At 42.7% G+C, this 25,387-nt stretch overlaps 1 protein-coding gene and 1 pseudogene across 2 annotated transcripts; one reads left to right on the top strand and one right to left on the bottom strand.

The window, feature by feature from the left end:
• Nucleotides 1-685: 685 nt before the first annotated feature.
• pax3a (paired box 3a) lies at nucleotides 686-17,515 on the bottom strand. Of its 2 annotated transcripts, none has more exons than XM_085378672.1 (9): nucleotides 17,431-17,515; nucleotides 16,656-16,891; nucleotides 16,134-16,263; nucleotides 15,745-15,888; nucleotides 6,852-7,051; nucleotides 6,127-6,292; nucleotides 5,774-5,994; nucleotides 1,740-2,000; nucleotides 686-703 (listed from the first exon to the last, which is right to left on the bottom strand). In XM_085378672.1, exons 1-9 carry the CDS (start codon nucleotides 17,513-17,515, stop codon nucleotides 686-688), a joined length of 1,461 nt encoding a protein of 486 aa, XP_085234798.1. The 2 variants fall into 2 exon arrangements, with proteins under 2 accessions (XP_085234798.1, XP_085234797.1); XM_085378671.1 differs by having other exon boundaries at nucleotides 5,774-5,997.
• Nucleotides 17,516-22,950: 5,435 nt separating this feature from the next.
• On the top strand, nucleotides 22,951-23,574 carry LOC146613495 (RING finger protein 228 pseudogene; annotated as a pseudogene).
• Nucleotides 23,575-25,387: the final 1,813 nt, after the last annotated feature.

Consider the following 25,387-nt stretch of genomic DNA (forward strand, 5'->3'; position numbering starts at 1 on the left):
ATGACATTACGAAGACAGAGTGTGTTTTTGAGGTTATAACTGGGGAACATTTGATGCACGTTCATTTACATTACATGAGGTATGACTGTATTGCACTTTCTTTGGGTTGCAGCGGATTCACAATGACTCCACGTGGCTTCAGTTCATGTGTTCTTGCTGGTTTTCCCGGTGTAGTCACACGTTGATCGCCAAAGAGTTACTTAATTTACAGTTAATATCATTTTCCATGACACAGTTTTGATGAAGACATTCTTAGAAGAGCAGAAGTTCTTATGAAGTCTACCTTAGCTTGCATCTCTGCTACATGTTTAAAAAATAAAAATACTAAAAGGTCTTGAGTGGAATTACTTCTCATATCCCCGCCCTCCTACTTTTCCTCTTGAAGTATGGTGAATGATCAGCGCTTGGTTCTTGGAGCATGACATGACACACAAGCAAAGCAAGTGTCGGGTAACAAGAGCAACCGTGCCTTTGGTTCTGATTATCCCAGACAACTACCTTCATCACTTCACCTTCATCTCAGAACGTTCACTTCTTGCCAAAGGAGAATGTCTGAATCGCTTTAGCCCCCACACTATGTCTTGCTGTCCTGGGGAAGTTGTCAGAGGCAGCGGCTGGTGGTGTTTTCCAGTGACAAATGTCAGCGAGGCCTGGCAAACCTCTTCTTCACACCACCTTGGGAGCTTCAAATAATAAAAGGCACCTAAGGGGAACATAAAAAGTTTATTTTATTTGTTTATTTTATTTACATACAACAGAAAATCTCATGGAGGTTTAAGTGTGAAATGGACAGTTAAATGTGAGACGTGATGTTGGTAGGGAGGGATGGTGAGAGCAGGTGGGAAAGAAATCTGGGACCCTTTGGTAAACTTCGGAATGAGAAGCTTTGAGAAAGCTCTGAGAATAAGTCTGGACATAGTTTGTACTTGGTGAGGTTGGTTACACTGCGCCGAGACAGAGCCTTAGCCTGGATCTCTGGCACTGCTTCACTGATCAATAACAACTCTAAATCTGACCTCCAGTGGGACACATGGTTCTAATCCGGACCTGCCAAGGGCCATAATCACCCCCTGTTAAAAAGCCTCTTACCCTGCTTTTATGCAGATACACGTACACGCCTGCGCACACATAGACACACATCCATTTGCCCCCCCCCCCCCCCACCCCCCCCCCCCCCCCCACCCCCCAGCTACATATGAGTCCCTCCCAGGACTGACTAAATTAATGACATCAAGATGTTGCCACTGATGGGCCAGTCAACATTTTGGTAGTGTACTTCAGATCAGGCCTAACAGCAGACTGCACACTCCCCTCTGGCCTGTCAAACGCACTTCGAGACACGAGTCCTTTCATTTTGGCGGCGATCTTTGTTACACAGGGGTCATTACATGGCTAGGTGAGCTAGACTGAGGATTTGATGGGCAAGCTCATCATACGCAGGGGTCACGAAAGGACAGTGAGTGAAAACGTGTGTGCTGGGATAAGCTTCGGGCCACGTGGATAGCCCGATGATGGTAATGTAAACTGAGGTAACCGCGCTGCAAGCATTCCCTAAAGTTTAATGTAATTTCAGCGCAGTGCTGGGCGATTTGAGAAGCTCACTCATCAGAAGGATCTGCGCAATTAAAGCAGAGGTTATGGTTTAGGCCTTTAAACAAACCTAAATCAGGTTGGAAGTCGGTATGAATTAGTGTTTTTGTTACAATATTATAACAAAAATTTAAAAAATTACATTGTACCTTGCTCTGACTGTACTGTCCATACTGGTAGGAAGGGTGGTGGTCCACATAGGCTGAGGAGGAGTAGGAGGGCGGGCAGTAAGACTGAGTGCTAGGCAGGGCGGGCATGCTGGTCAGGCCTGGTAGAGCCTCCAGGCGCTGGGAACCATGACAGCTAGCAGCCATACCACCATTGGGCTCCAGGCTCCCAGTCAATGGGGAAAGGGCAAAGTCACTCTGGGACTGATGTGGTACTCCACCTGGATTCAATAGGCCCATCACCTGAAGGCAGACAGAGGAAGTCTTGATTGTTTAGAACAGGAACTGGATTTAATTGAAGAGATTTTCTACTTACAGCGTGACCTTCAAAATAAAATATATTGCAAAGTAAATTTTGAAAAATCCCAAGGCAGTATCATACACTCATTTTATCCACTCCACACAGGTGGGCTGAAGTGTAAGCGCTCCTTCTCTCCCCCCGTTCACTGTCATAAATACATTATTACTAGCTTCCGTCACACATATGGTTCTCTTTATTTGGAATAGGAAGCTAACAGTGGCCAAAGCTTTAGCCCACTAGTGGAATCTGCTATAGTTCTTATGTCGTATTTGCAGAAGCAGGTTAATAAAAATATTGGAGTATTTTTCTCTCATTGTTTACACTAGCCAACTCGTAGCATTTCCTTGAAATTAAACCAACAAAAAAAGAAAGTGTCTAAATTTGCTCAGTGTTGATTTTAAAAACAAAAACGCTGAGAACGTGATGTTTATTTTTGCTTAAATTCTGCCTAAAAAAAAAAAAGCAAATTTCACTTTCACGCTTTCACTTTCCCTTAATCATCTCACTTTCTCTTGAGACAAAAACCACAGTGTCCTTGTGAGGGCGAAGAGGTCAAAGGTTAGGTGGGATTGAGGGGTGGGGTGTGTTTGCATATGTGTCTGAGCGCTACATCTCCTACAAGCATGCAGCAGTAGGTGTTTGCATGCGCACGTGTATGTGTATTAGCAGTTTTTTGCTCCGATGTCAGGGATGTAGGGGTATCAATGATCCACCGGGAACAGCTGCACAAAGGTTTGCGTGAGAGGCAAAGTGAAGTCATTAAAATGTCTAAAAATGGACAAAAAGGGAGAACAAGAATTACAGTCCGTGTAGGAGGACGCAGAGCCGAAGCCAAGAGCAAAACCAGGAACTGTCTAACTGAAAAGAAAAAGATAAAGAATGAGTAGCGCCAAGTGGTTTAAAAAACAAAGGCTTTCACAGCGGACAGTCAGTTGGCGCACACACGCACATGTATGCTACAGAGGCAGCTTCGAGGGTGGCCGTGGCTCAGGTGATAAAAAGTGCAGTCTTCTAGTGGCATGGTTGCCAGTTTGATCCCCAGCTTATCAACATACTGGACAAGACACTGAACTCCATTTAATTCAAATGGCAGGCCAGCACCTTGTTTTCCACCCTTGTTGTATGAGTCGTTTGTCAATCAGAAATGCACTGCGATGCATTTAATTGAACTTAGTTAAGATTAAAAGCTGCTATATTAGTTCAAACTATTTAATTTCTTCAGTTATTTTTACATATTTTTTCTTTTTTCCCCTTTAGTATTTAGTTTCCATTTGTGCAGTCTAAATATTTTTGAACACGCAAGGCTGATATCTCAACTTCTGTTTACGTAGATTTCAAACAATACAATTCAGTCATGTTTTAGTAATTAAGACGTTTTATTTTTTAGTTAATATTTGATTAATAATGAATGAAACTAGGCCTTGCATGTCGCAGTACCTTCAACCTTAAAGCTATTGTGTCTTTGGCCATGTGAGATCATTTGTATTGTAATGTAGCCCAGAAAAAAGAAAAAAAATGAGATGACAAATTTCACACCCATCGTTCTTCGCTGTATGAAAAGTTTGGATGGATTTCTCACTGTTGGTATTCATTTACACTCTCACATCCCTCTCCCCCGTTCCTACCAAATTGCAGCTCAATATCCAATGAATACTTAATCTTAGATATTCCCCGTGCATGTTTTTGCTATGAATCTACGAATTGTATTTAAGGATTCCTTGATTGTGTCTTCATCCAGTTTTGTTCTTGTGAGTCTTTCATGTTCTCTGGTCTGTTATTGTAAAATAGATTTTGTTCTCAGACTGCCTGATTTTTAACATTTTTCCCCACGTGGTGTTTCTTTACAAAATAAAACATATAGTACACATGATTGTGTTGAAATGCATGCACCATGTGTGTGCAAAGGTTAGTTTGCGTTGTATTTGCATGGCTTTCTGTCTGATCTAGGTACTCATGCCCTCTCTGTCTCCAACTGAAACAGCATCAGGTCCTGGTAGTATGTGTCTGTTTTGAGGTTGTTCCGGAGATTAGGACTCGGGGGGGTGCAAATCCTGGCCGCTTGCTTCCTTGGTGAGAAAGGATTGCTTTGGTATGCACCAGATCAGCAGCGAGACACAGGAGAAAGGGAAGCCACTGGCGTGAACGCTACTCCCAAAGCAGAGCTAACTGTTCAGACAAGAATATCATCTATCTAAAGTAAACCTTATCCATATCAAAACTCCACGGTCCTCTCCATATCTGGAGTTGAATGAAACCGCGAAACGTCTGAAGGATCCAGTAGAGTAGATCAGATATTATAGACGAATTTGGAGGTCAGAAAAACGGATAAATCCAGCAAGGATTTGATACAAATTTGACCAAGCTACGTAGCTATATGACGAAACTGAAGAAGTAAAGTTTTCTGAGTGCAGAGAGGTCTTGAGGTATTAACTATCAATGTCATAGAATTTAATAAATTCTCATTTTCTCTGCCTTATTAAGTTAAAATCGGGAAATTAATTCTATCCTCATCTGAAATCGAGAAAAACGCATTGTAATGTACATTCAAACAGCTGCAATGGATACATAAATTAAAACAAATTAGCCAACAAAGTGAGTCATTTACATAAATTACACACCTTGTTACGAAGGGCTAGATTACTTCATTCCAATCAATTAAGACACTGGAACATTCAGTGATTGCAATTCCAGACTGAGAAAACATTCGAGGCATGCCGTCCGATTTGCAAGATGAGATGTCCGTTTAAATGCAGAGCGGCCCACTAAGGTTAATGTTGAAACCATCCATGAGGCCACAGCACCTTTGGCCTCTTTATTGGAGTTAAAGTCCATTGGTGACCCTGTGGGTGCAGGAAACTCAGCCCACAAGCATGAGCTCAGTTACAGGAAGGCTGCTACCAGCAGACATGAGTTAGCAGACATGACTAACTTTGAATGCATTTAAAACCAGATGTTTCAGATGTTTGCCAAAGTGGTCAGTTATAGCTTCAGCCACAATGGTGCCACCTACTGCTTTCTAACTGTGCACCTCAGTGGCCACAACAAAGCTCTTCTTCTTCTTTTTTCTCGGTATATACATCCTCAGGCATTCACAAAGTAAGAAACCTGCCCGGAGCTGTTTTTTTATCTGAGCCTGACAGGAGTCTGAGATTCTCTCTCATGGGAATTAAGACTCAGCATGCATTGCATGTGAGCCCGCCACCCTTTGTGGCAGTTAAAAGCTCGTTTTACGCCTGTTAGTCTATCTTCTGAGCTGGTAGGGAGCCACTGATGGACACTGATGACTGTGTAATCGACCATAATTGTCTTTTCAGTTTTGATTTGTGTCATCATCCGACATCCGTACATCCTTCCTCACGTCTGGTCCTTTCTGCCCCTCCAAAGACTGACGTTTGCCACATTTTAAATTCATCAAGCTACCCGTCGGAATAAACAAAAATGAAAAGCTACCGAGTTCTTTAGCCTAACAAGGTGTCATCTGTGTCGCTGCAAAGCTGTCTATGAGGCCACACACAGAAGTGCGAGTGCTCGTGTGTCATTATTCCAACATATGGTGGACTTCTCGAACCGCAGCGAAGGACTGCTTCTTTTTTTGCTATGTGTGGATAGGTGTGTGCTTGTATTTCAGTCTAATTAATGTTTGTTTATGCAGAAGTACAATAACTTGGCGATAAATGTATTGCTGTGTATTTTAACAACAGATTGGCAGACTGACCTGCGGTGAGAGGCTGTTGCTGATGGTCGGGTTGACGGCGTTGGTGTGTCCTGCTGGGGCCACAAAGTTTTCTGAATATCCTGAGAAGCCGTGTCGACCAGAAGACAGGCAGTACGCAGAGCTCCCATCCTGGGAACTGGCTGAGGAGCTGAGCCCACTCTGGTGCACAGAGGTGGGTGGTAGAGGCTGCGGTCGGTGGACTGTGCTGGGCTGCTCAGAAGCTGCTGGATAAAATTAGATGAAACATTTTATTTAAAATCCGATTATTCTTATAAAAACACAAACATGTGCGATAAGAAGAAATCTGCAAAATCATTACTCAGGTATGCTCAGATTCGTTCAGCTATGCTCACCTTGAGCTATAGAAGTCTGAGGGTAGGGGCTGTCTGACAGTTGATAGGGTTGCAAACCGGGCATAGCTGATGGGGGGAAACCACCAGGGATGAGGTGGTTGAACGCCATCAGTTGATTAGCCCCTGCTTGCTTCCTCCACCGGGCTCTTCGGTTACTGAACCACACCTGAGAGAGTAACATAGGCAAGTGTTTATTTTTCTCCTAACCCAATAGGGTTTGCCATCAGGCCAGTGAAGGTATATGTGCACATGCCAGGCCAGTCGGTGTGATTACAAGGAGCTGAACTGACAGAGATCTTAACATTTGTAAAGTGAAGTGAAATGACACACATTACTGCTTTGTGTGCCATGGCTGGTCGCTGGGTTCAGATAAGGCTGGAGGGTTGTTACGGTTGTTAAACCCTATAATTAGGAAACCGTCTTAAACAAGAGTCTATTTTGTGATATTTGATGATCTTAACATAGCGCTTTTTGAGGAGTTTGCCAAAAATAGGACACTGTTTTCACACACGGTGGCTGTAGTGAATCTGCATTTTGTCTGTCTGCATGTGCAGGGGCAAAGGGTCAAGGGTTTTTAGAGGAACACATGTCTAATAGCTGTGAGGAATGCGTGGCAACATCTCAAGGCTATTTAATGCCCATGTGACACAAAGTCATGACGGACTGACACACTGCTATACTGTCAAGATTCAGGTCTCCAAAACTTTTGCGTGCGTGGGTCTAACCTGAACTCGAGCCTCGGTGAGTTTGGCCCGCTGAGCCAGCTCCTCTCGCGTATAGATGTCAGGGTAGTGCGTGCGTTCGAAAGCCCTCTCCAGCTCCTCCAGCTGTTCTGCCGTGAAGGTAGTCCGACTCCGACGCTGCTTCCTCTTCAAAGGCAGACCCGGCTCGGAGTCCACATCGGAGCCCTCGTCTGAGTGACTGGCTGGGATCAGGAAACAAACTCTGTGTTAATTCGATATTCAGAGGAGTCAGGCTGACACAGAATGAAACACTATAGTAAATACTAAGCTGGGGTACAATAGCAGGATCTGATACAATAGATTGTGCTGAGTGCAACACATGGTGCAGAGCCACTTTAGATTGTATCCTCCTGCTCCCTTAAACTCCTCAGTGGTTCCTGAGGGGATCAAAAGCCAGAGGCTGCTTGAACATGGATTAAAGAGGACTACATCTCTCTGGGGTATCCATTCCCTGGGACACTGTGTCTCTTCCAGTCTTAGCCATGCTGTGTCCTATGCCGATAGGGTCCCATAGTGAAAGGCAGTCAGCCTTTTGCAGGTGCTTCTTAATCTGTTTGTTCAGTTGAGGGCAGGAGAGAGCAACTGGGTAACTGGGAGACAGCCATTGGGACCTAATTCAGCAGAAGAAGGGAATCATTGAATGCTTGAGACCATAGACAACCATTTCTGAATTTTGAGGGGGAGGTTGCCCATCTATTAAATAATGATTAAGCTCCACAAACTAGCGTGACAGTCTTCCATTGTCCACCATTACGTGTGTGCAATCCCCCCCCCCCCACCATCATTCTCACTCATATGCACACTCACAAACATGCATCTGCTGCGCCTGAGCTACGGGTTTTCACTCGGTGAATGTAGACTGTGACAATGTGTCAAAAACAGATGGAAATAAGACAGAGTTGGAATCCACTTCCAAATCCACCCCAGAGGGACCCCTTAAAGCTCATGAGGAGGGTTCACTGCACCTTTTCGACACTCAAACTATGCAGCAAACACCTCTACGCCGAGGGAGACGAAATAAGTGGCTCAAAACCAGACGGACAGGTGTAAGCAGCAGAAAGGCTTCAGCAGAAGACCGAAGCTTGGCTATTCCCCCCCAAACAGACAGACATTCTCCCTCTGCCCTTCAGATTTAAAGCTTTAATTAAAAAGTGCCAAGTCAGACAACAAGGAGGGGGTGGGGGCTAGAGGCAGAGATCTCCCCTCGCCTCTGGAGTCTCTGGAGCCTCTGGAGCCAAGCAGGAAATGTTTGTGCTGGTTGCCAGTGTGTGTCTGACCAGGCATTACACACGGATTTGGCCTGAGGGAATGCTGCTGTGATAAGGACCGCCAGCACACAAGATTCTGATGCTGAGAAGAGCTCTTTATTACATTTGGACTGAGGGTGCCACGTAGGTGTATAGGCGATCAGTGATTGGTTGGATGCTTCAATAGGTTTGGAAAGTGCAACTCTGAGCATGGGCTGTTTTTTGTGTTGTTTTTTTCCAGGTAAAGTTTGGCCTGAGACGCACTGAAGCACATTTTATATGTAAAATACATGTCCGACACAAAGAGAGACTTTGGATTAAAGTAAAACTTTGCTTATAAAAGGAAACTTATTTTGTATTTCTCTGTGCATTTTCTATAAATCAGCAACTTGAGGAGAGTACATCTCAAGATGAGGAAGCGAGCACAGCTATATCCAGTGCCATTACCATTTTAATAATGGGCGAACAGAGAAGGAAAGAAAAAAAAAGACAATGAATGACGGCAAAGAAACGCAAAAAATTCTTGAGGGAGGGAAGGCGAACTCATAAAACTCCTCAGAGGAGAAAGCTCCCCATTGGCATTGTATATCATGTTAACTACAAGGTTGGGGGTGGATCTCCTCGCCTGCACCCTTTTACCTTTTATTTCTGTCTTTCCTTCTCCTTTCCCTCCCTGTTTTTATTATTAGTAACTACTAAGAAAACAGTCCGTCACAGAGTGTCCTTAATGGTAAATGACAGTGTTGCTTTTGTCATCCTCTAGCATGCTCTCTCTCTTTTTCTCTCTTCCTCTCTCACTGTCTTTCTTTTTTTTTTGTGGGGGGGGGGGGGGGGGGGTGTTGTTATGTGGCCAGGCCTTTGTATCTTTGCAGGGAAAAGCCTGTGGCAGGGCTCTATTGGACCGATTACCACGCTCCATCTGTAGGAGCCATCAGGGACGCCCGGGCCCGCATTCAGGGGCCTGTCACCTGCCCAGCAGGGGAGTGGAGGGGGCTGAAGGGTGAGATGGGGGCTGTAGAGCCAGGGGCTGAGTGGGGGAATGAAGAGTGGGAGGGAGAAAGGGGGGGGGGGCACAAAGGAGTCTGGAGAAGGGCTACTGAGGGCTGTGGAGGGGCACAGCAGGGGAGCACCCCTTCATCCCCTCCCTCCATGGCCTGAGGGGCACAAAGTTGGGGGATGGGGAGTTGAAGGGTTGACATGGTGAGGAGATGGGAGGCTGAAGGCACCTGAAGAAGATGATGGGGAAGGCGTGCTGGGTGCCAAGCTAAGGCAAATTGGGGTGCTGGTTATTCTTTAGGACCTGTCCCTTAAATCTCATCAATTTACTTCACTGCTCTTGTCTTCTGCTCTCCCATCATTGCATCTGCATCTTTGACTTTTTTTTTTAAAACACTTTCCTGCACTGACATCAGTTTTTAAGGCATGCTGATGCAGAAGCAGGCTTGTTCCCACACATTCCCTGCAACAAAACGACAGAAGAGGATACTAACCGCACAAAGGAAGGCCTCGACCTCCTTACTTAAACACCCAAATCAAATTTTACGCTGGAGCTAAAGCACCGGGGAGCTGAAAATACTCCATCGCTCCTCACAGTTTGGCTCTGGCTCTGACGGGCATCCTAACAGAAAGATAGATTATTATCCCACAAGCGGAAATTGAGGTTGCTGAAGAATAATCCACGAAACAGTTGTTTCAAAAGAGAGCAAGATGTAATAAACTAATAAGAAGCTAGTTCAGATAGCAGAACAGATATGACTGTGTTTATCGCAGTTTAAGGAGCTCAACAAGTGAATTCAACAGGTTCCTTTCCCTGATCAGAAATTCAAGACAAACAAAAAACAAAAAAAAAAAAACAAGTGTATTCACAGACGAGCGTGCAGGCAGATAAAATGCAGAGGGCAAGGACAGTGCTGCAGACCCACCATGCAAGATAAACCCAACCACATATTGATCGAGAGAGGAGACTGACAGGCAGGGAAGATAAACTCCAGAGGGTCACAGATGTGAACTTGGGGAATGTCCAGTTCCATTAGCTTCACCTGCAGCAGGAGTGCCTCAAACAAGCCAAAAAAACCCAAGAGAGGGTTTCGACTGTCAGGAATAAAGGCTGCTCTTGTGTATTGCAGAAACTACCTCGGCCAGGGCTTGCCTTGCCAAGCATTCACCCCCCCCCCCCCCCCCCCCTCCACTTACCCTTTCAAGAGATGTTAATATGAAGAGACACTGCGCTCATACATGCATATAAATTTACACACATGCACTTTGAAACGAGAAACAAACCAAAGAGGTGGAGAGAGAAGTGTGAGAGAGACTCAAAGTACATACTGAAGGAAGGAATAAAGTAAGAAATCAAAAAAGACGAGAAAGTCTCAAATGAAGAGGGAAACGAGGGGATGAGGAAACACAGAGGAAAGAGAAAGCGAAGCAGAGCATATGTGGCAGTTTATAGTCTCATCTTGATAGGGGCTGGCTTAGCCCGTCCTCCAGGGGCTGTTAATAGAGAAGGTAATTGAGCTGGTGACATGTGTTCGCAACACAAAACAAAGGGCAGAAGAGACAAATGAACTAGCTATTTGCCCAAGGAAGTAGATGTGGCCCTTTCAGGCCACAGAGCACAGTGCGAGTGGGCCACTGAATAAAATAGTGGCATGCCACATAGAGCCAGAGCGAGCAGATGCACTGAGGGAAAGAATGGTTAACTGACAGCTTATGGGCTCAGCTGGGGTTAACAGTTAAGGGGGAAATGGGAGTGAGTGGGCTGCTCACTTGACTTGCTAAAGAGCCCCCAGGAACCCGCAGCTGCCTGGGAAAGAAAAAAAAAAAAGGGGGGGGGGGGAGAAAAAGTGAGAGATGATGATGTGATGGACATAGAAAAAAAAATGGAGCGAATAAGCGGAGGAGGTTAGCACTTAACGGACAAAGAAATAGCCGGCAATATGAAGTTGAAAGATGTATCTCTGTCTAATATCGGTGAGGGTGACAAAAAAAGCACAAATGGCCCTGCGTGGCTATTATGTGTGCCCAGTGTGCGGTGGTTATTATTTAGTTCCACCGCAGTGCAGTTAGGTGACAGTTTCACGGTGGCACGGACAAAGCAACTGCAAAGAACCCACGCAGGGCTGCAGCAACAGGCCAGTCTGCCGCACGTTCCAGTCACACAGAGACCAACCAGCAGAGCTCCCCATCAGCTCTGCCCTGTTAGGCAAAACAGACACCCGAACCAATTACCTGACGCAGGACAGCCGGAATATGGTTCTCGGATGCAGGAAAGATGTACGTGTTACAAAAAGAAGGTTATTTGTGCGTCATGGATCCTTCGGTGTAACATCCTGACACTGGTTTGTCCGTTGACAGCTTTTCCCAAACATTATCATAACCTCATTTCCTGGGGCCTGATAGTTTTAACAGTGAAGTGACCCCAGGTTAGCCCCTGACCTTTTCACACACACAGCACCGCAGCGGAGTCAGCCTCGCCACTGACCCTGCAACAAAACTGCACAGATACTCAGAGAGAAAAACCATCAACACATTCCACACTTTAATTTTTCAGACCCTACAAATGTCTATGATTTATTTATTTATTTTTACTTAAATGGTAGGAAATAAGCTGGAAACTAGAACACACATTTCTTTACTTAAAAAAAATGTTGTCTTCCTTGTTCAGAGTGAGAAAAAGAAATAAATCAAAACAGCAGCAGAGTTGCGTTGGCACGTCCGTAATGTGCAATGTGCTGGATGAAACTGCTTCACAAAACCTGAGGCTAAACAAAGTTAAGTGATTGACAACGCTGTCTGGCTTTACTCAATTAACTATCCCATTGTGGCTCTTCTTTGGAGAGTCCCCTCGCTCCCGACCCTTTTCTCTCCTCGCTCCTTTATCCTCCCCATCACAGACTTTTGCTTGGCTAATACTTCCAAGAAAATAGAGAGCTCTTTTTCTACTGGGGCTCCTCTCCTTGACCTTCTATTGCTCGATGCTTCTTTTTCAGTAACTTCACAGTGTCTTTGGGGTTAGTGGGGAGAATGCAGAGAGTACATCAGCGCCGAGGGGCCGGCTCAGGGCAGGACCCCAGCCCATTACTTCAAAGTTGGCCCGCATTCATTAATTGTCCTTTGAATTAATATTGGAGGATCACAATGTGGGTGCCAACAGAGAAAGAGGCTTTAATGAAGCATAGAGTCTGCATTCAGTTGCAGATCAGCCAGTGTGGATTTTTTCCATTCTTTTTTGGAGCAGGAGAGAGCGTTGAGAGTGGTGCCGACTAGCAAAATGTGAAAGTGCTGAGTATTTTAAGTAGAGTAGAAGGGCAAAGAAGTATCTATCCACCCATCCATCTATGAATTTGGGCTGTTTTCCCAGCAGTCTAACAGGATAAATAAGCATCATAAGCACTCTCAACACAGGAAAACACAGAGTGAGCCCCACATATAAATTTTTCCATTATCCAGCCCTGAGAGGAAAATGGAAATGTGGCTATAGCAGACATTCCTCTGGTTGCACTGAGGCCTTCTGTCTCCTGTCTCCTCCAAAACTCCAGTCGCATGTTCTACAAAATCTCTCTCTCTGTTTACAGTTAAGGGTTATTGCTATGTTGCCTGGATGCCTCTGTTCCCTGTGTGTGCCCGAAATGTTATCTGTTTATATACTTAGATGCCTCATGAGAGCCTAAGTTATGAAACTTGAAAATTGGATTAAAGAGCCTGTATGTAGCCGGCTACGTGCGGAAGTTTGTTATTGCAATAGCTTCTCCTTTGTTGGCGGTTCAGATCAACCTATATTACATACGCATTTCTGACCGCTTTAAAATACGGCACAGGCCTGAACGCAGTTGCAGACTTTCTGCTCTCCTCGCTCTCCAAATTTCCCCCTCATTCAAAAGCCATGCCAAAATCACAGGGAGCCAGTAACCCAGTTTATTTACACAAACAAAGTCCTACTCAGCTCCTTTGACAAAAGCAGCTAAATCTTTCATGTTTTGTCAGCACTTGATTCCTCCTGTCCCTCTGGCTATTTGCCTGCCTCTGGACAATAGAGGCAGGAGAATGGCAGCAGATTGTTGGAATGCACCTCAATGAAACCAATTATTACATGTTGACTGCGTTCACCATGGCAGATTTGAAAGAACTGAGCTCATTCATTTTGGCACCACGGGACTCCCTTTTTAAAGAAAAGTTATCCCTTTGACTGTTTGTATTTCTGAGCTTTCTTCCCCCCCGCCTCCTCCTTCTTCTTCTTCTTTTTGCCTTTCACCCCACTGCCATAAATGGATCCTGCAAGACTTGCTGCTCTAGCTTCGATGACTTTGGTTACTTTAATTAATTGTATGACGCTAAAGGCTAAAGTGCTAAGAGTATGGAGGAAAGGATGCTATCAATTAACACATCCCAAGAACAAGAACAGCGTTGCACAATTCAGTGTTCCTGTAAATATCACACACCCAAGATACAATGAGTTGCTTGACTGCTTTATTAACAAATATATATACACACATATATATAAATTGTAAACCAACTTGCTCAACCGTACGCGCTGTTTAAACTTTGTCAAGTCTACTTTCACTTATGCAGGAAATGGAACAATCAAACCCTTTCCCACAATGTTCCAGCCACTCACCAATGCCATTGGCCTTCCTGATATATACTTTAACCCACAAACCTTAGCAGTCCTTTTTTTCCCAGACAAATAAATCTAAATGAGTCAGCTTTGATCTTAGCACTTAAGGAAAGCCAACAATAGTGGTAGAAGAGAAAGGGGCAGAGAGCAACAGGCTTCTCTCTACCACAACAATAGCCTCTACAAACACCTACTTAATCAATATTTGGCCAGAAGACACTCTCTCAGTCCCCAAACCACCCTTTTCACATTCTAATGAAGTCTCATAAAAGAGGGGGGAAAGAAGAAAAACTCAACTACTTCCACAAAGAGACAAGAATGAAATTGTACTTTTCTCAATAGAGAAATGTGCTTTAAAGATGATTGCGTGTAGGATGTCACCTATTTGGTGGAGAGAGAGAGAAAGGAGAAACTTCTATTTATTTGTTTATTTTGTTCTGACAATTAAAACAATTCCTAAAAATCATTCAAATTACATTTTAAACATATTTAAACAACTAGGTCTTCGGCTTGGGGCGATGAAGCAAATCAGGGTCAAGAAGAAATTATGCGTATGAAATCATAATTTGCTGGTGTATCCATCTACGATCAGAATCTAATCGGATTTTTATTTTGTATCCCCCCCCCCCCCCCCCCCCCCCTTCCCTTACAAATGAGTTGAAGAAGTTTAACAAGCAAGCTGGCCTGATCAATACTGTGGATGTTCCTCGTCTGGTGGAGGGAAGTGCCCACAGTCACTCCATTAAATGTATGCGCCCTAGGCGGAAAGGAAAGGGGCGGACTTTTTCTGGGATGAAAGTGGAGAGAAATAAAAGGGTTCGGGTTTAATCTAGTGAAGAGTGAAGAGTTTCCCTGCGCTCGCTCGCTGAAGGCGTCATGCTCGCTGCGCAAAGACAAAAAGCGGCGATAAAAGCTCCGTGCGCAACAGTAACGGAACCGTTCGATTTGACTGGCGTGAATTTAACACATCTCCACATTTCACAAAACTGCGAGCCTTTTGTGAGCTGCGGAATGCGTTAACTCAATGTTAATTTTATTTTCTCCTCTTAGAAGAATTCCCGTCTGGTAAAATAGAACAAGAGTTCGCATTTCAACAGAAATATATTAGGAAACTCTGCATTATTTAGGCTAAAACAGCAGCATAATTACTCCTCGTGTAGCAACTATAAATTCAATCACGTCTCCAATAGCAACAGTTTCATTTCAGTCCTCAACAGGTCGAAAATCAACAGGTGATTGTCTGATTCTGGTTTCTTCCCTTTTTTTCCCCTTTGATGTGATTTGTTCTGTAAACACTGACGAAATCCTCCAAACTGGCACTTTTTTGGAGGAGTCTATAAACCAGGTCGCACTGGGCCTGTTGGTGTCCCTGAATAATTCATCGCTCATTGCGGGTTCATAATGTCTTCTCCCGGCCTTTTGTCAGCGCAGCTTTTTTTTCTCCTCCTCCCTTTCTTTCCCTATTTTGAAAGAGCCTGGCATTTTATTGTACACCACTGAGCCGCTCACTGGAGTTTGGCTTTTTTGTGCGTCATACCGAGGTGTGACTCTAAATGGACTCGCAATGCTTTGTGCTCAGAAGTTCATTCGCAGTGTCCGATTAAGTGTTTAAAAAAAGAAATAAATTCTCAGGCCTGGGAGTTACACAAATGTTTGATTTTGAAAAAACTATTTGTTTAACTCTCACAAGTGTATGCGCATGCGTGAGCATCTGAGATTTTAAAAATTCAAACATTTCCAGAAAGTAATATCGAAATTATTATTATTATTATTCATTTTCTTTCTGATACAAACAAACGGCAAAGCACAAGCGGATTTCACCAGCCTGAAAAGCCTTGCTCATAAGCTACAGACAACAAAACCGACCACACACAATTAAACATTTAAAAGCCATAAACAACCAGATCTTACTTTTCTACTCAAATTCGTTTCTTAATTTTTTTTTCTTTATCAACATTCTCCTGGACAGTAACATGAGCACACAGCGCATTGAAATCATAAATGAAGAACTTACATCGATCTCCCAGAATGCCATCGATGCTGTGTTTCGTCCGTGGCTCGTTTTCCTCCATCGCCCTCTTCACGACTTCTTCATCCTCCTCCTCATCCTCACCAGCTCCGCCGAATTTGGAGCGCATGACGCGGCTGATGGCGCTCACTGAGTCAGACGGAAAAGTTCGGATAAGTTACAGAAAGAAAGAAAAAAGTAAAATCATTCTTTAAAAAAAATACTTCATTATCAAATAATTAACAAAAAAATGTTCAGAATCCCTTACACCAACAAATTTTGCGCTCGTTTTTGTTGATTAAAATGATCCCATCACTTTTAAGCGGGGAAGATGAAATGATTTTTCCACATCGTTCCTTCCGGTTATAGTTACAATATTTTATAATTGTCTGTACCTGAGGGGACGTTGTTTCTGTCGCAGATTCCGTCTTTCAGTAGTTTGTCCCTAATTTCCCAGCTGAACATTCCCGGGTTTTCTCTCTTATACTCTTCGATTTTCTTGTCAATCTCTGGAGAAGCGGTTTGCTTCGGTGGGAAAAGGGAGAAATCATATTTTAAATAAGGGTTTTATATATATATATATATATATATATATATATATATATATATATATATATATATATATATATATATATATATATATATATATACATATACATATTTCTAGACACACGTTTTATTTTGGCTGAATGTCTAAAAAAGAAAAGGTTGGGGGGGTTTAATATCAGCTGTTGAATTTTTTAATAACGATTGCAAATTTCCAGATTATTAAATCTGTGAGTTTAACAACAGTGAAGATTTTTATTTTGACGGGAATGTGTTGTCTGAGCGTGTTCTGAAAAGCTTTGCTGAAATAACCTGTGGACACTGGCTCTTGAATAATAATCAGACACAACATTAGCCGTCCCGTCTCTCACCTTCGGCTTGCTGCCTCCGATGGCCCCCGGTCTGATAGAACCCGTCTCCTGGTACCGGCAGAGAATTTTGGAGACGCAGCCGTGGGACACCCGCAGCTGACGGGAGATGACGCACGGCCGGATACCGTGATGGGCCATCTCCACTATTTTATGTCGAATGTGGTTGGGAAGAGGTCTGCCGTTTATGAAGACACCACCGAGCTGGTTGACCCGACCCTGTCCTAACGGAGTCGAGACTATAGACAACAAGAGGTTTAGTTTGTGAAACACCTGAAAACTAGACAACTTGCCTCTTATCTTTTCAGCAAAACACTTTGGAAACTGTATATGTATAAAATAAATAAACAAACAACAACTCCTCACAACTCTCATGTGACAGGCTATGTTGGAATAAGAGCAGTGAAATATGTAAAAGCATTTATAAAATATATATTGGCCAGCTGGACAACTGTGTTATTAAACACATCGTTTTTTAAAGGTTACATTTAGACACAAAAACTACACTTATGCTTAAATAGTAGGCATAAAATAGACATGAAATATTACAAATTCAAAACCAATCACCATATAGCGCAGTCAGACTTTCTCTCCAGTAACAGACATTTAAAGTCAAGTTTTTGTTTTTCGTTTTGTTTTGTTTATTTTTGGTTTTGGTTTTTTACAGTTTTAAAGATGTTCCGCAGTCACTTTTTCCACCTTTGCTCAAGTTTTTTTGCTTTAAGTTGAAGTTTAGTTTTAGATGTGCGAGCAGTAGCAGCTGGATGAGGTTTCTTACCTTCTAGAGAGTATCCTCCTCGCGGGTAATTCTGATGGGGAGTCGGCCTCATCATCCTCGGTAAACCTCCTGCAAGTGCTGTCATGTTTCCTGACTTTCTGTCAGGTCGCTTCACACGTTTAACGTAGCTACCTTGGTAGATTTTAATCCAACAAGACGCTCCTTCTTTTGTTAGTTTAGACGCCCTCTTTGCATTCGTTGAGTAACAGGTTGCCTCGACCGCAGCGCACCGAATTCCTCATAAGAGTTACTGGTTGCTTTCCGGTGATCGATGTGGGCTGAGGGGTGAGTTTAAATCAAAGTGCTGGTTGCCCTGGCAGTCCTGCGGGGACTATGAAGATGCTGTGCGAGGATGGATTGAAGTTAAACATTTTATCTGTGCTCGCCGTCCCCTCTGACTCTACCGCGCGCATGCTGATTGGTCAAAGATCCGGACGTTCAGGGCCAGGGGGAGCTGTGTGATTGGACGTCGGGCCCTCTCTTGTCTTTGGACTGACCTCACGAGGTCAGCTTGTCACGTCACAGGCTTCTGTGCGTGAAACTTCTCACAGCGAGAGCAACTCTTAACAAAACAAATTCACCAGATCTGTTCGATTAATAGTTCTTGCCTGGCTCTGCTGAGATGATGATGCCACTGCTGGGCCTCAAATGAACAGCGCGAGACGATTAGCCTACAGAAGCAGCTCGACTGCGGTTAGATTTTACAAATCTGACGATTCTTTTTGAAGTCATCTAAGTTTTCTGCTACCTTGAGAGTTCGCAATGAGTACTTTAAAATCAAATCAGTTAACACAGTCAATCATAACCTTATTTCAACAAAAAACACATTTTTTTTATACATATAGATATTTTTATGGACATTTTCTTGGTGTTGTTGTTATTATAGAAGGGGGAGTCTAGTTGGGTTTTTTTTTTTTATCTTTTTCTAGGAGTTTCTTCACATACACCGTAATAAGCTCTAATAAGTTATAAGTTGTCATGTAATCGTTGCAGTAATTTAACAATGAATGCAGCGCGGAGCAGTGTAACACATCCGTGCAAATGCTGCATTAGGGACACCCTGAGCCACATGTTGGATCACTTGATTTTTCTAAAGCTTGAGTTGTTGTTGTTGTTTTTAAAATAATTACAAGAAATGGCGATTTTATTTATTTTTTTTTTATTTTTTATTATTCTGTTCCCCCCAGGAATACGTTATACATTGGGTGACTGAGCTTATGGGACACCTCAGTCTGCTGAATTGAATGACTGATTGGTCAAAACAATATTAGGCAACATCATAACTTACATTTTCTGTGCAATGCAGTGATCACCGTTATATTTGTGAATATTTACCTAAACATGATGATGATCCTGAGGAGCACTGTGAAAATCTCAACTAAATGAAACTAATTTCATTTAATAATAAACGTATTTATTTATTTATTGACTGTTAAATGGAGAAACAATGGATGGGGGCACAGAGATTGTTGTATCGTTATTTCACTTACATCCCAACTTGGTGCAATCTTTCTGGTCCTTTCACTCCCACAGCATGTGGCTCAACATATCTTTAGTCACTCTATAAGACCCTCTGTTTAAAAAAAATCCAATGGACACAGAACATGTGGAAACATTATACGTCCATAAAAGCAGAATGGGGGAGATAGTAAGTTATTACACTAAAGTTCGACTATCATGAAAAGGATATTGGATCTACCATGTCAAATCAATTAGAGGGGTAAGCTGAGTCAGAAATGCGCTGTGGTGGTGGCAGCAGCGGTGAACCTAATGCATCAAAAATATAGAACAAAATGAACCCAAAACTAAATAACATGTAGCATTTACTTGGCAGATACACAGCCAGAGTCTTTTGAGGCTATATTTTGGAATCATACATATTAATGAAACTCAATAACCTTCTATGTCTCCACTAAAGATAAAGTTAGTATAGCTGCCTAATAACCTATAGGCAGTTTTGTTCTTGGCCGATAAGGCCCTCTGCTGAACCACAGCACTGGAAAAATCTCCTTTCTTTGCAAAGCCACTTACAGCATAATAGTCGAGATTAACACAATATCAGTTCAAATATAGGAGGACATCTGGAGGAAATTAAATCATAACTGATAATCTGTCCATGAGCTATAGGGACTCAACTGCTGAGCTAACAAGGTTAAATCATTTTAAAAAAAATTCCGTTCCTTAGTTTAAAAAATATATATTGTAAATGTAACTGCTTACCCTGACAAGCAGAGTGATTGATAACCTTGATTACCCAAATTTGGATTATCCATTGACTTTCTATCATAATTTCAGTGTGTTAAAACAACAGCCAGCTGTAAAACAGCATGTGTTTAACCTTTATTAGGCCTCAGAGAATCATGCCTCTGCTGTGAGTGGGAATTTTTTAAATTAAGTGTAATAATACATGTCTGTAAAGCAGACGCCCGCAAGGGTTTATCATTATTTTAACTCTTTTGGGGTGTTTTTGGTTTCCTACTATTTTAAACACAGAATTGTAGTTTACTTACTCACTTGTTATGACGACCACAACTCTAAATTAAGCTGAGATTGTGTGTGTGTGTGTGTGTGTGTGTGTGTGTGTGTGTGTGTGTGTGTGTGTGTGTGTGTGTGTGTGTGTGTGTGTGTGTGTGTGTGTGTGTGTGTGTGATTTCCGTTAAGGACAATATCAATCGTAACTGATTTATTTATTTATCCTGTCTTTTTTTAAGCTCCAAGCATTCAATGGTGATAATTTAATAGAGCTTTACATGAGCGGACATAGTCTGAAAGGTGAGAAACAGAGAATACCCAATTTATCTATTAGATAAACATCTAAGCAGCGTTAGAATGAGGAAATCCATTCTCTGATTAACAGCCTTTGGGATGTTACTGTTACAAGGCACAACCAAAAGACTGCACTGTTTTTCTAGTGTGTTTGATCTTATCAAATATGTGTGGCTCTCCAGACTTCAGTGGGAACTCACGCTGAGTGCAGTTATCATAACAAAGACCTATAAGGTGAGCTTAGGTGAGGGAGCACAAACAAAAAGAGAAGCAAAGCATTTGTTAACCATACAACCTCGGGGCATGCGGGGTTGCTTTAATAGCTGAGTAACTACAGACCCAAACACTGAGATGATGAACCATCATTTGCCACCTTCAGTAAGATTATTATTTAACCTGCAATACACTGTGCTCTTACTTCAATGTGTGTGTGTGTGTGTGTGTGTGTGTGTGTGTGTGTGTGTGTGTGTGTGTGTGTGTGTGTGTGTGTGTGTGTGTGTGTTTCTCTTTGGCGGATATCTGGTGTTATGACAATACACAGGAGCAGAATTATTGCTTCGCCAAAGAAAGTTTTACATCCAAAGCAAATTCAGTGCAATATAGATTCTTTTAATGATTAGCAATGACTAGTTTTACCCGTGTGATGTGGAAATTCATCATTCAATAGGCTTTTGTTTTAAAATCACAAAATATATAACACAAGCGAATCCTATCCATAATCTGCTCATTTTTGCACATCTTCAAGGATTACATATTCTGAGTTCAGTTTTATTTTCTAATGTACAGGGGGGAAAAGAATAAATATGTCAAACATATTCTGAAGCAGTAACCCAAGACACCATCAAGCCCTAGGGCTTTTTCTTAATTTCCCTGAAAATACATGCAGGATGAATTCAGTCGACTAGAAGGCCAAACAACCTTGTCTCTCTGGATAAGAAACACTCGGGTGACTTTTGCCATAATTAATATGATTTGCAAGAAGTATTTTGGTATGTCATTTTCTCTATCGCAGGGCCAGATTGAGCTTTAAAAAAACAGCAACTGATGTTTCTGCTTAAGACCAATAACAACCATAAGCCAGAGAACCGGAGTGTGATAACAGCCTTAAATGAATGAGTCTGTGATGAGTTACAGTGTTACGTTCTTAGGTGTAACTGTGTGATGGAAGAGAAAAAGAGAACAATGCTAAATCAATTTTAGTCCTAGTATTTCACATCCCCTTTACTGATTTATTAAAAGCAGATACAGAGCAGTCCCAGTACAGGGGGCTACAGAGCTTGAAAGAGTTCAATTATATGCATTTTCCATGTTTTTGTTTAAAAATCTTGGCGCTGACAACATTTCTATTGTCAGAAATTCATCTCATTATGTGTTGACACATTTCTTCTTCATTTATATATTTTACTGATGAATCACTTTACTTCTGAATCATACAGGAACTAAAGCGAAACACCAATCGTCATTAAATCCATGATTAGAATGAAGTTTATAATAGTTTTTATAAAGGAGCACTGATATGCTAGCAATTTAAAGTGTATTCTAACCATTAATGGCTGGAATTACCGCGCTGTTAAAACGTTTTAACTACATGTAAAGTTGTTCATTTATATAGATTAACACTGCTTTCACTAAACATGCAAGCATAAATTCCGCCACAAGAGGGCCCATTGTACGTCGGCACATCCTGCAGGCCAGTGTGTGTGTGCTATCATGTGTAAAGATACAGCCTGAAGACAGAAGCTTGTCCTAACATGTAACACATAGTTTCTGTGTGGAAAGGTCATGAAATCTTCTTCATCTATGTTGGCAGGGAATTCCTTTAAGATGACTCTACTGACTCTGAAACGTTTCAAGTATACTTTAACTCCATATTCAGAGATCCATACTATGGATGGGGATGCAAAACTTTTAAGGACAGACATAACACATTTGTGCATTATACCAGTGGTCTGACTTTATTTAAATTAAATAATTTCATAATTTCTCATTAAATAAAATAATGATGATAATATTTCTCCACACAAACCAAATAGGGTGTAAATGTATGTAAGTTGAGCAGATACTCCTTGTATTACTAGGGCGGACAAAAGTTTAAAACTGGAATATGAGTCATTATGCTTGCAATAAAAAGAACCATTTCCATGAGAGTCTCCTGGAAATGGTTATTAATATCAAACATGATAATGAAAAAGAACATTCACGAATCTCTAAACCGGCTGCTGGTATCTAACCCATGTGGTGCTCTCTGAGCTAAAACTTGCACAACAGCGGATCAGCGCCGGGCTGAAGGTGTCACCGCTGATCATCCTGCTTGGCGCTGTCCACTGCCTGTGGTGCTGAAGTGTAGAGGAATCAACACATGGTGCCCTTTACTGACACCGCGGGCACTAAATTCTAATTATACGGTTAAATAGGCCTGTTAGATCCAACTTATACACGTGATTCACGCTTGAGACAAATCTGCCAGGTGACAGAGACCAATGGAGAAATCAATTTGACAATGTCTATCGATTTATTAGTATTAGTATTATTATTAGATATATATTTTCGCTTAACAGTTAGTTCCGGTGTTGAGATCACGGCGATGCTCAGAAAGGAACGCGATTTCAACACAACCAGAAATATTATTTATTCCACTTCACACTGCCTTCCTGCAGTCCTCCACTTCAGGAGGTCCTCTTATGTGTGATGGCGAAATGTGAGACTCGGTGTACTGACAGTGTTGTCAAATAAAGCAGTTAATGCGGTCCAATAATGGAGAACATGGCGGAGGCGCTCAGTGCAGGAGGCATCCATGGGGAGGAAAGCGAGTGCAAAATATGCTACAACTACTTCGATTTGGAGCGCCACAGTCCCAAACTGCTGAGCTGCTCCCACACCTTCTGCCTGGAATGCCTCGAAACGTTGCACTTCCGGGAGGGTCGGGGCTGGAGAATCGTTTGTCCCGTGTGTCGCCACCGAACTCCTTTACCGGAACGTCGGGTTCGCAACCTCCCCGACAACACAGCTCTCACCGAGGAGCTCTCGCACAAAAAGCGGGAGCCCGAGGACTCATTAAACGCGGAAAGGCTGCCGGGTCTGCCCGCTTCTCTTGCGACCTCCACGGAGACCGGCCACAGCGGATGGGAGGCGTGCAAACACGTTGCATTCAAGACCAGTTGCGTGTGCGCCATCTTCTCCTTCCTCTCCACGCTGCTGCTCCTGTTTCTGGGCCTCGTCTTTGTGCATAACCTCAGCCACATCAGGTCGCTCGTCCCTGTCTGCTTGTCTGTTGCCAGCATTCTTGCCCTGTTCTCGCTCATCCTGACTTGGTTAGCCTGCATGCTTTATCAGCCTGAAACCGAGGCAAGCGACTCAGTTTATCTCAATATCACGTGATCACCCGGATACACCAACGAAACCCAGCCTGTTGAGAACTATTCAAAGGGAAATGGTTATCATTTTATTTTTTCAGAGTGATTATAAATCCCGTATGGCACTTTAGTAAAAGGTATGTTTGTGGATAATTGTAATAACATCAGTAAACGGTGCACAAACTATGTTTGAACTTGTGCAGACTCTTTGCCACACTGTCATGCTTTACTGGGACACTTTACCTAAACAGAGCCATTAATAATAACTTAAAATTTAAAGCAGGCTTTAGCTTAGCGTCCCAAGGTGCATTGAAACAGCTGTATGAGTAAAGCTAATGGGACATGACAGAATTATTCCTATCTTCTGTGCCCGTTTACCTTAAAACTACCTCTGTGTGATTACACTGACTCCCCATGGTGGGCCAGGGCAGCAGCAGCAGGGGATCCCAGGTCAGTCACCCTGAGGGGACATGGGCCTTAACAAGATGAGAAAAATAACTTTGGGGTTGGGGGCCTAAATAAGTAGTTTTTTGAAGTGATGACATAATGGAAGTGCAGGCTGTCTTAAATAACCTGATGGGGGTTCAGTTATCTTTATCAAATCATTAAAATCATGCTTAGATGGCTTTTAGAGCAAGTGTTTTATTGGATTTTTGTGGATTTGTTGCATGTATTTGCTGTGTCTCATCATCATAAGAACAGCAGCACTTTCAGTGCACTGGGTTTGGGTTATTAAATCCATCCTGATCAAGGAGATGACTCCATTTGGTTTGTGGTATTTGCTGAATCCCAGTAACACAGTAGGCATTTATATCCACTTAGTGTTGTTTTAAGAGGCGACACTGGTCTCTGGAGTTAAAATCCATCTCTTTCAGGTCTCTCAAAGGAACTCCTTCATTTGGTCATCCGGTCAGTGAGTAATGCCACTTAAGTGCCACCATGACAAAAGCCTGAGGAGGAAAAAAAAAAGAGGGATAGCAGGCTTCCACTGGGAGCCATAGGCAACAGTGTGTCTGGGGCAGAGGGCTTCATTTCATGGGGACTGTGGGGCTTAAAGTTAAAGATTACTTTGAAATCTGCATCCCCTGCCATCAAACTCTCCCACCATCTCCCACCCTCCCTCCAGCCATCACTCCCACTCCCGAAAAATAAAAAGCTGTCGCTACAGAGCAGGGGATGAGTCGAGAGCAGATCCTCTTTGATGACAGAGAAGGATCCTTTTGTTCTCTAATCCCTACACAGCACACACACACACACACACACACACACACACACACACTCCCACCCTCCTCTTCCTTATACGTCCAACTAGATATCAGAGATTTTCATAATCAGATGGGGGGGGTCAAACATTATTAGTTTACCAGTTTTACCTTTAATTGACATTGACATTGACAGTGGAACATCTCTAACAAAAAGGAACAGGTTTTGAGGTCATCACTCTCTCCACAATTTTGCTCAGTGGGTTTTGGTGTATTTCTCCAAACGTTTTAAATTTTGCAGCCTTGAAGCTCTCCCAAATCTCCCCAGAAATACATGCAGCACAACACTACAGTTAACCTGCAAAAGGTTGTAACTCACTCACAAATGCTCAGGTGTCAAAAAAGAGAATACGTACACAATGCTGCATAGGATTCAGCAGATTTTGACATGGATCATACAGCATGTGACCTTGCAACTGAGAAATCAAACACATGTATAGCCAATAAGTGTTCAAATTGTAAGCAGTTGTGCTTTTTCTTTTAACTTAACCCTTTGTTGACTATGATCTATACATGCTAAAGACCTAATTTGTAATTTTGGCTGTAAAATGAAAAGGGAAATAATTGAGATTTTTC

Source organism: Diplotaxodon limnothrissa, linkage group LG18 (assembly GCF_057381915.1).
Source record: "Diplotaxodon limnothrissa isolate DT_005_m linkage group LG18, D_limnothrissa_male_GT1.1, whole genome shotgun sequence".
Lineage (NCBI taxonomy): Eukaryota > Metazoa > Chordata > Actinopteri > Cichliformes > Cichlidae > Diplotaxodon > Diplotaxodon limnothrissa.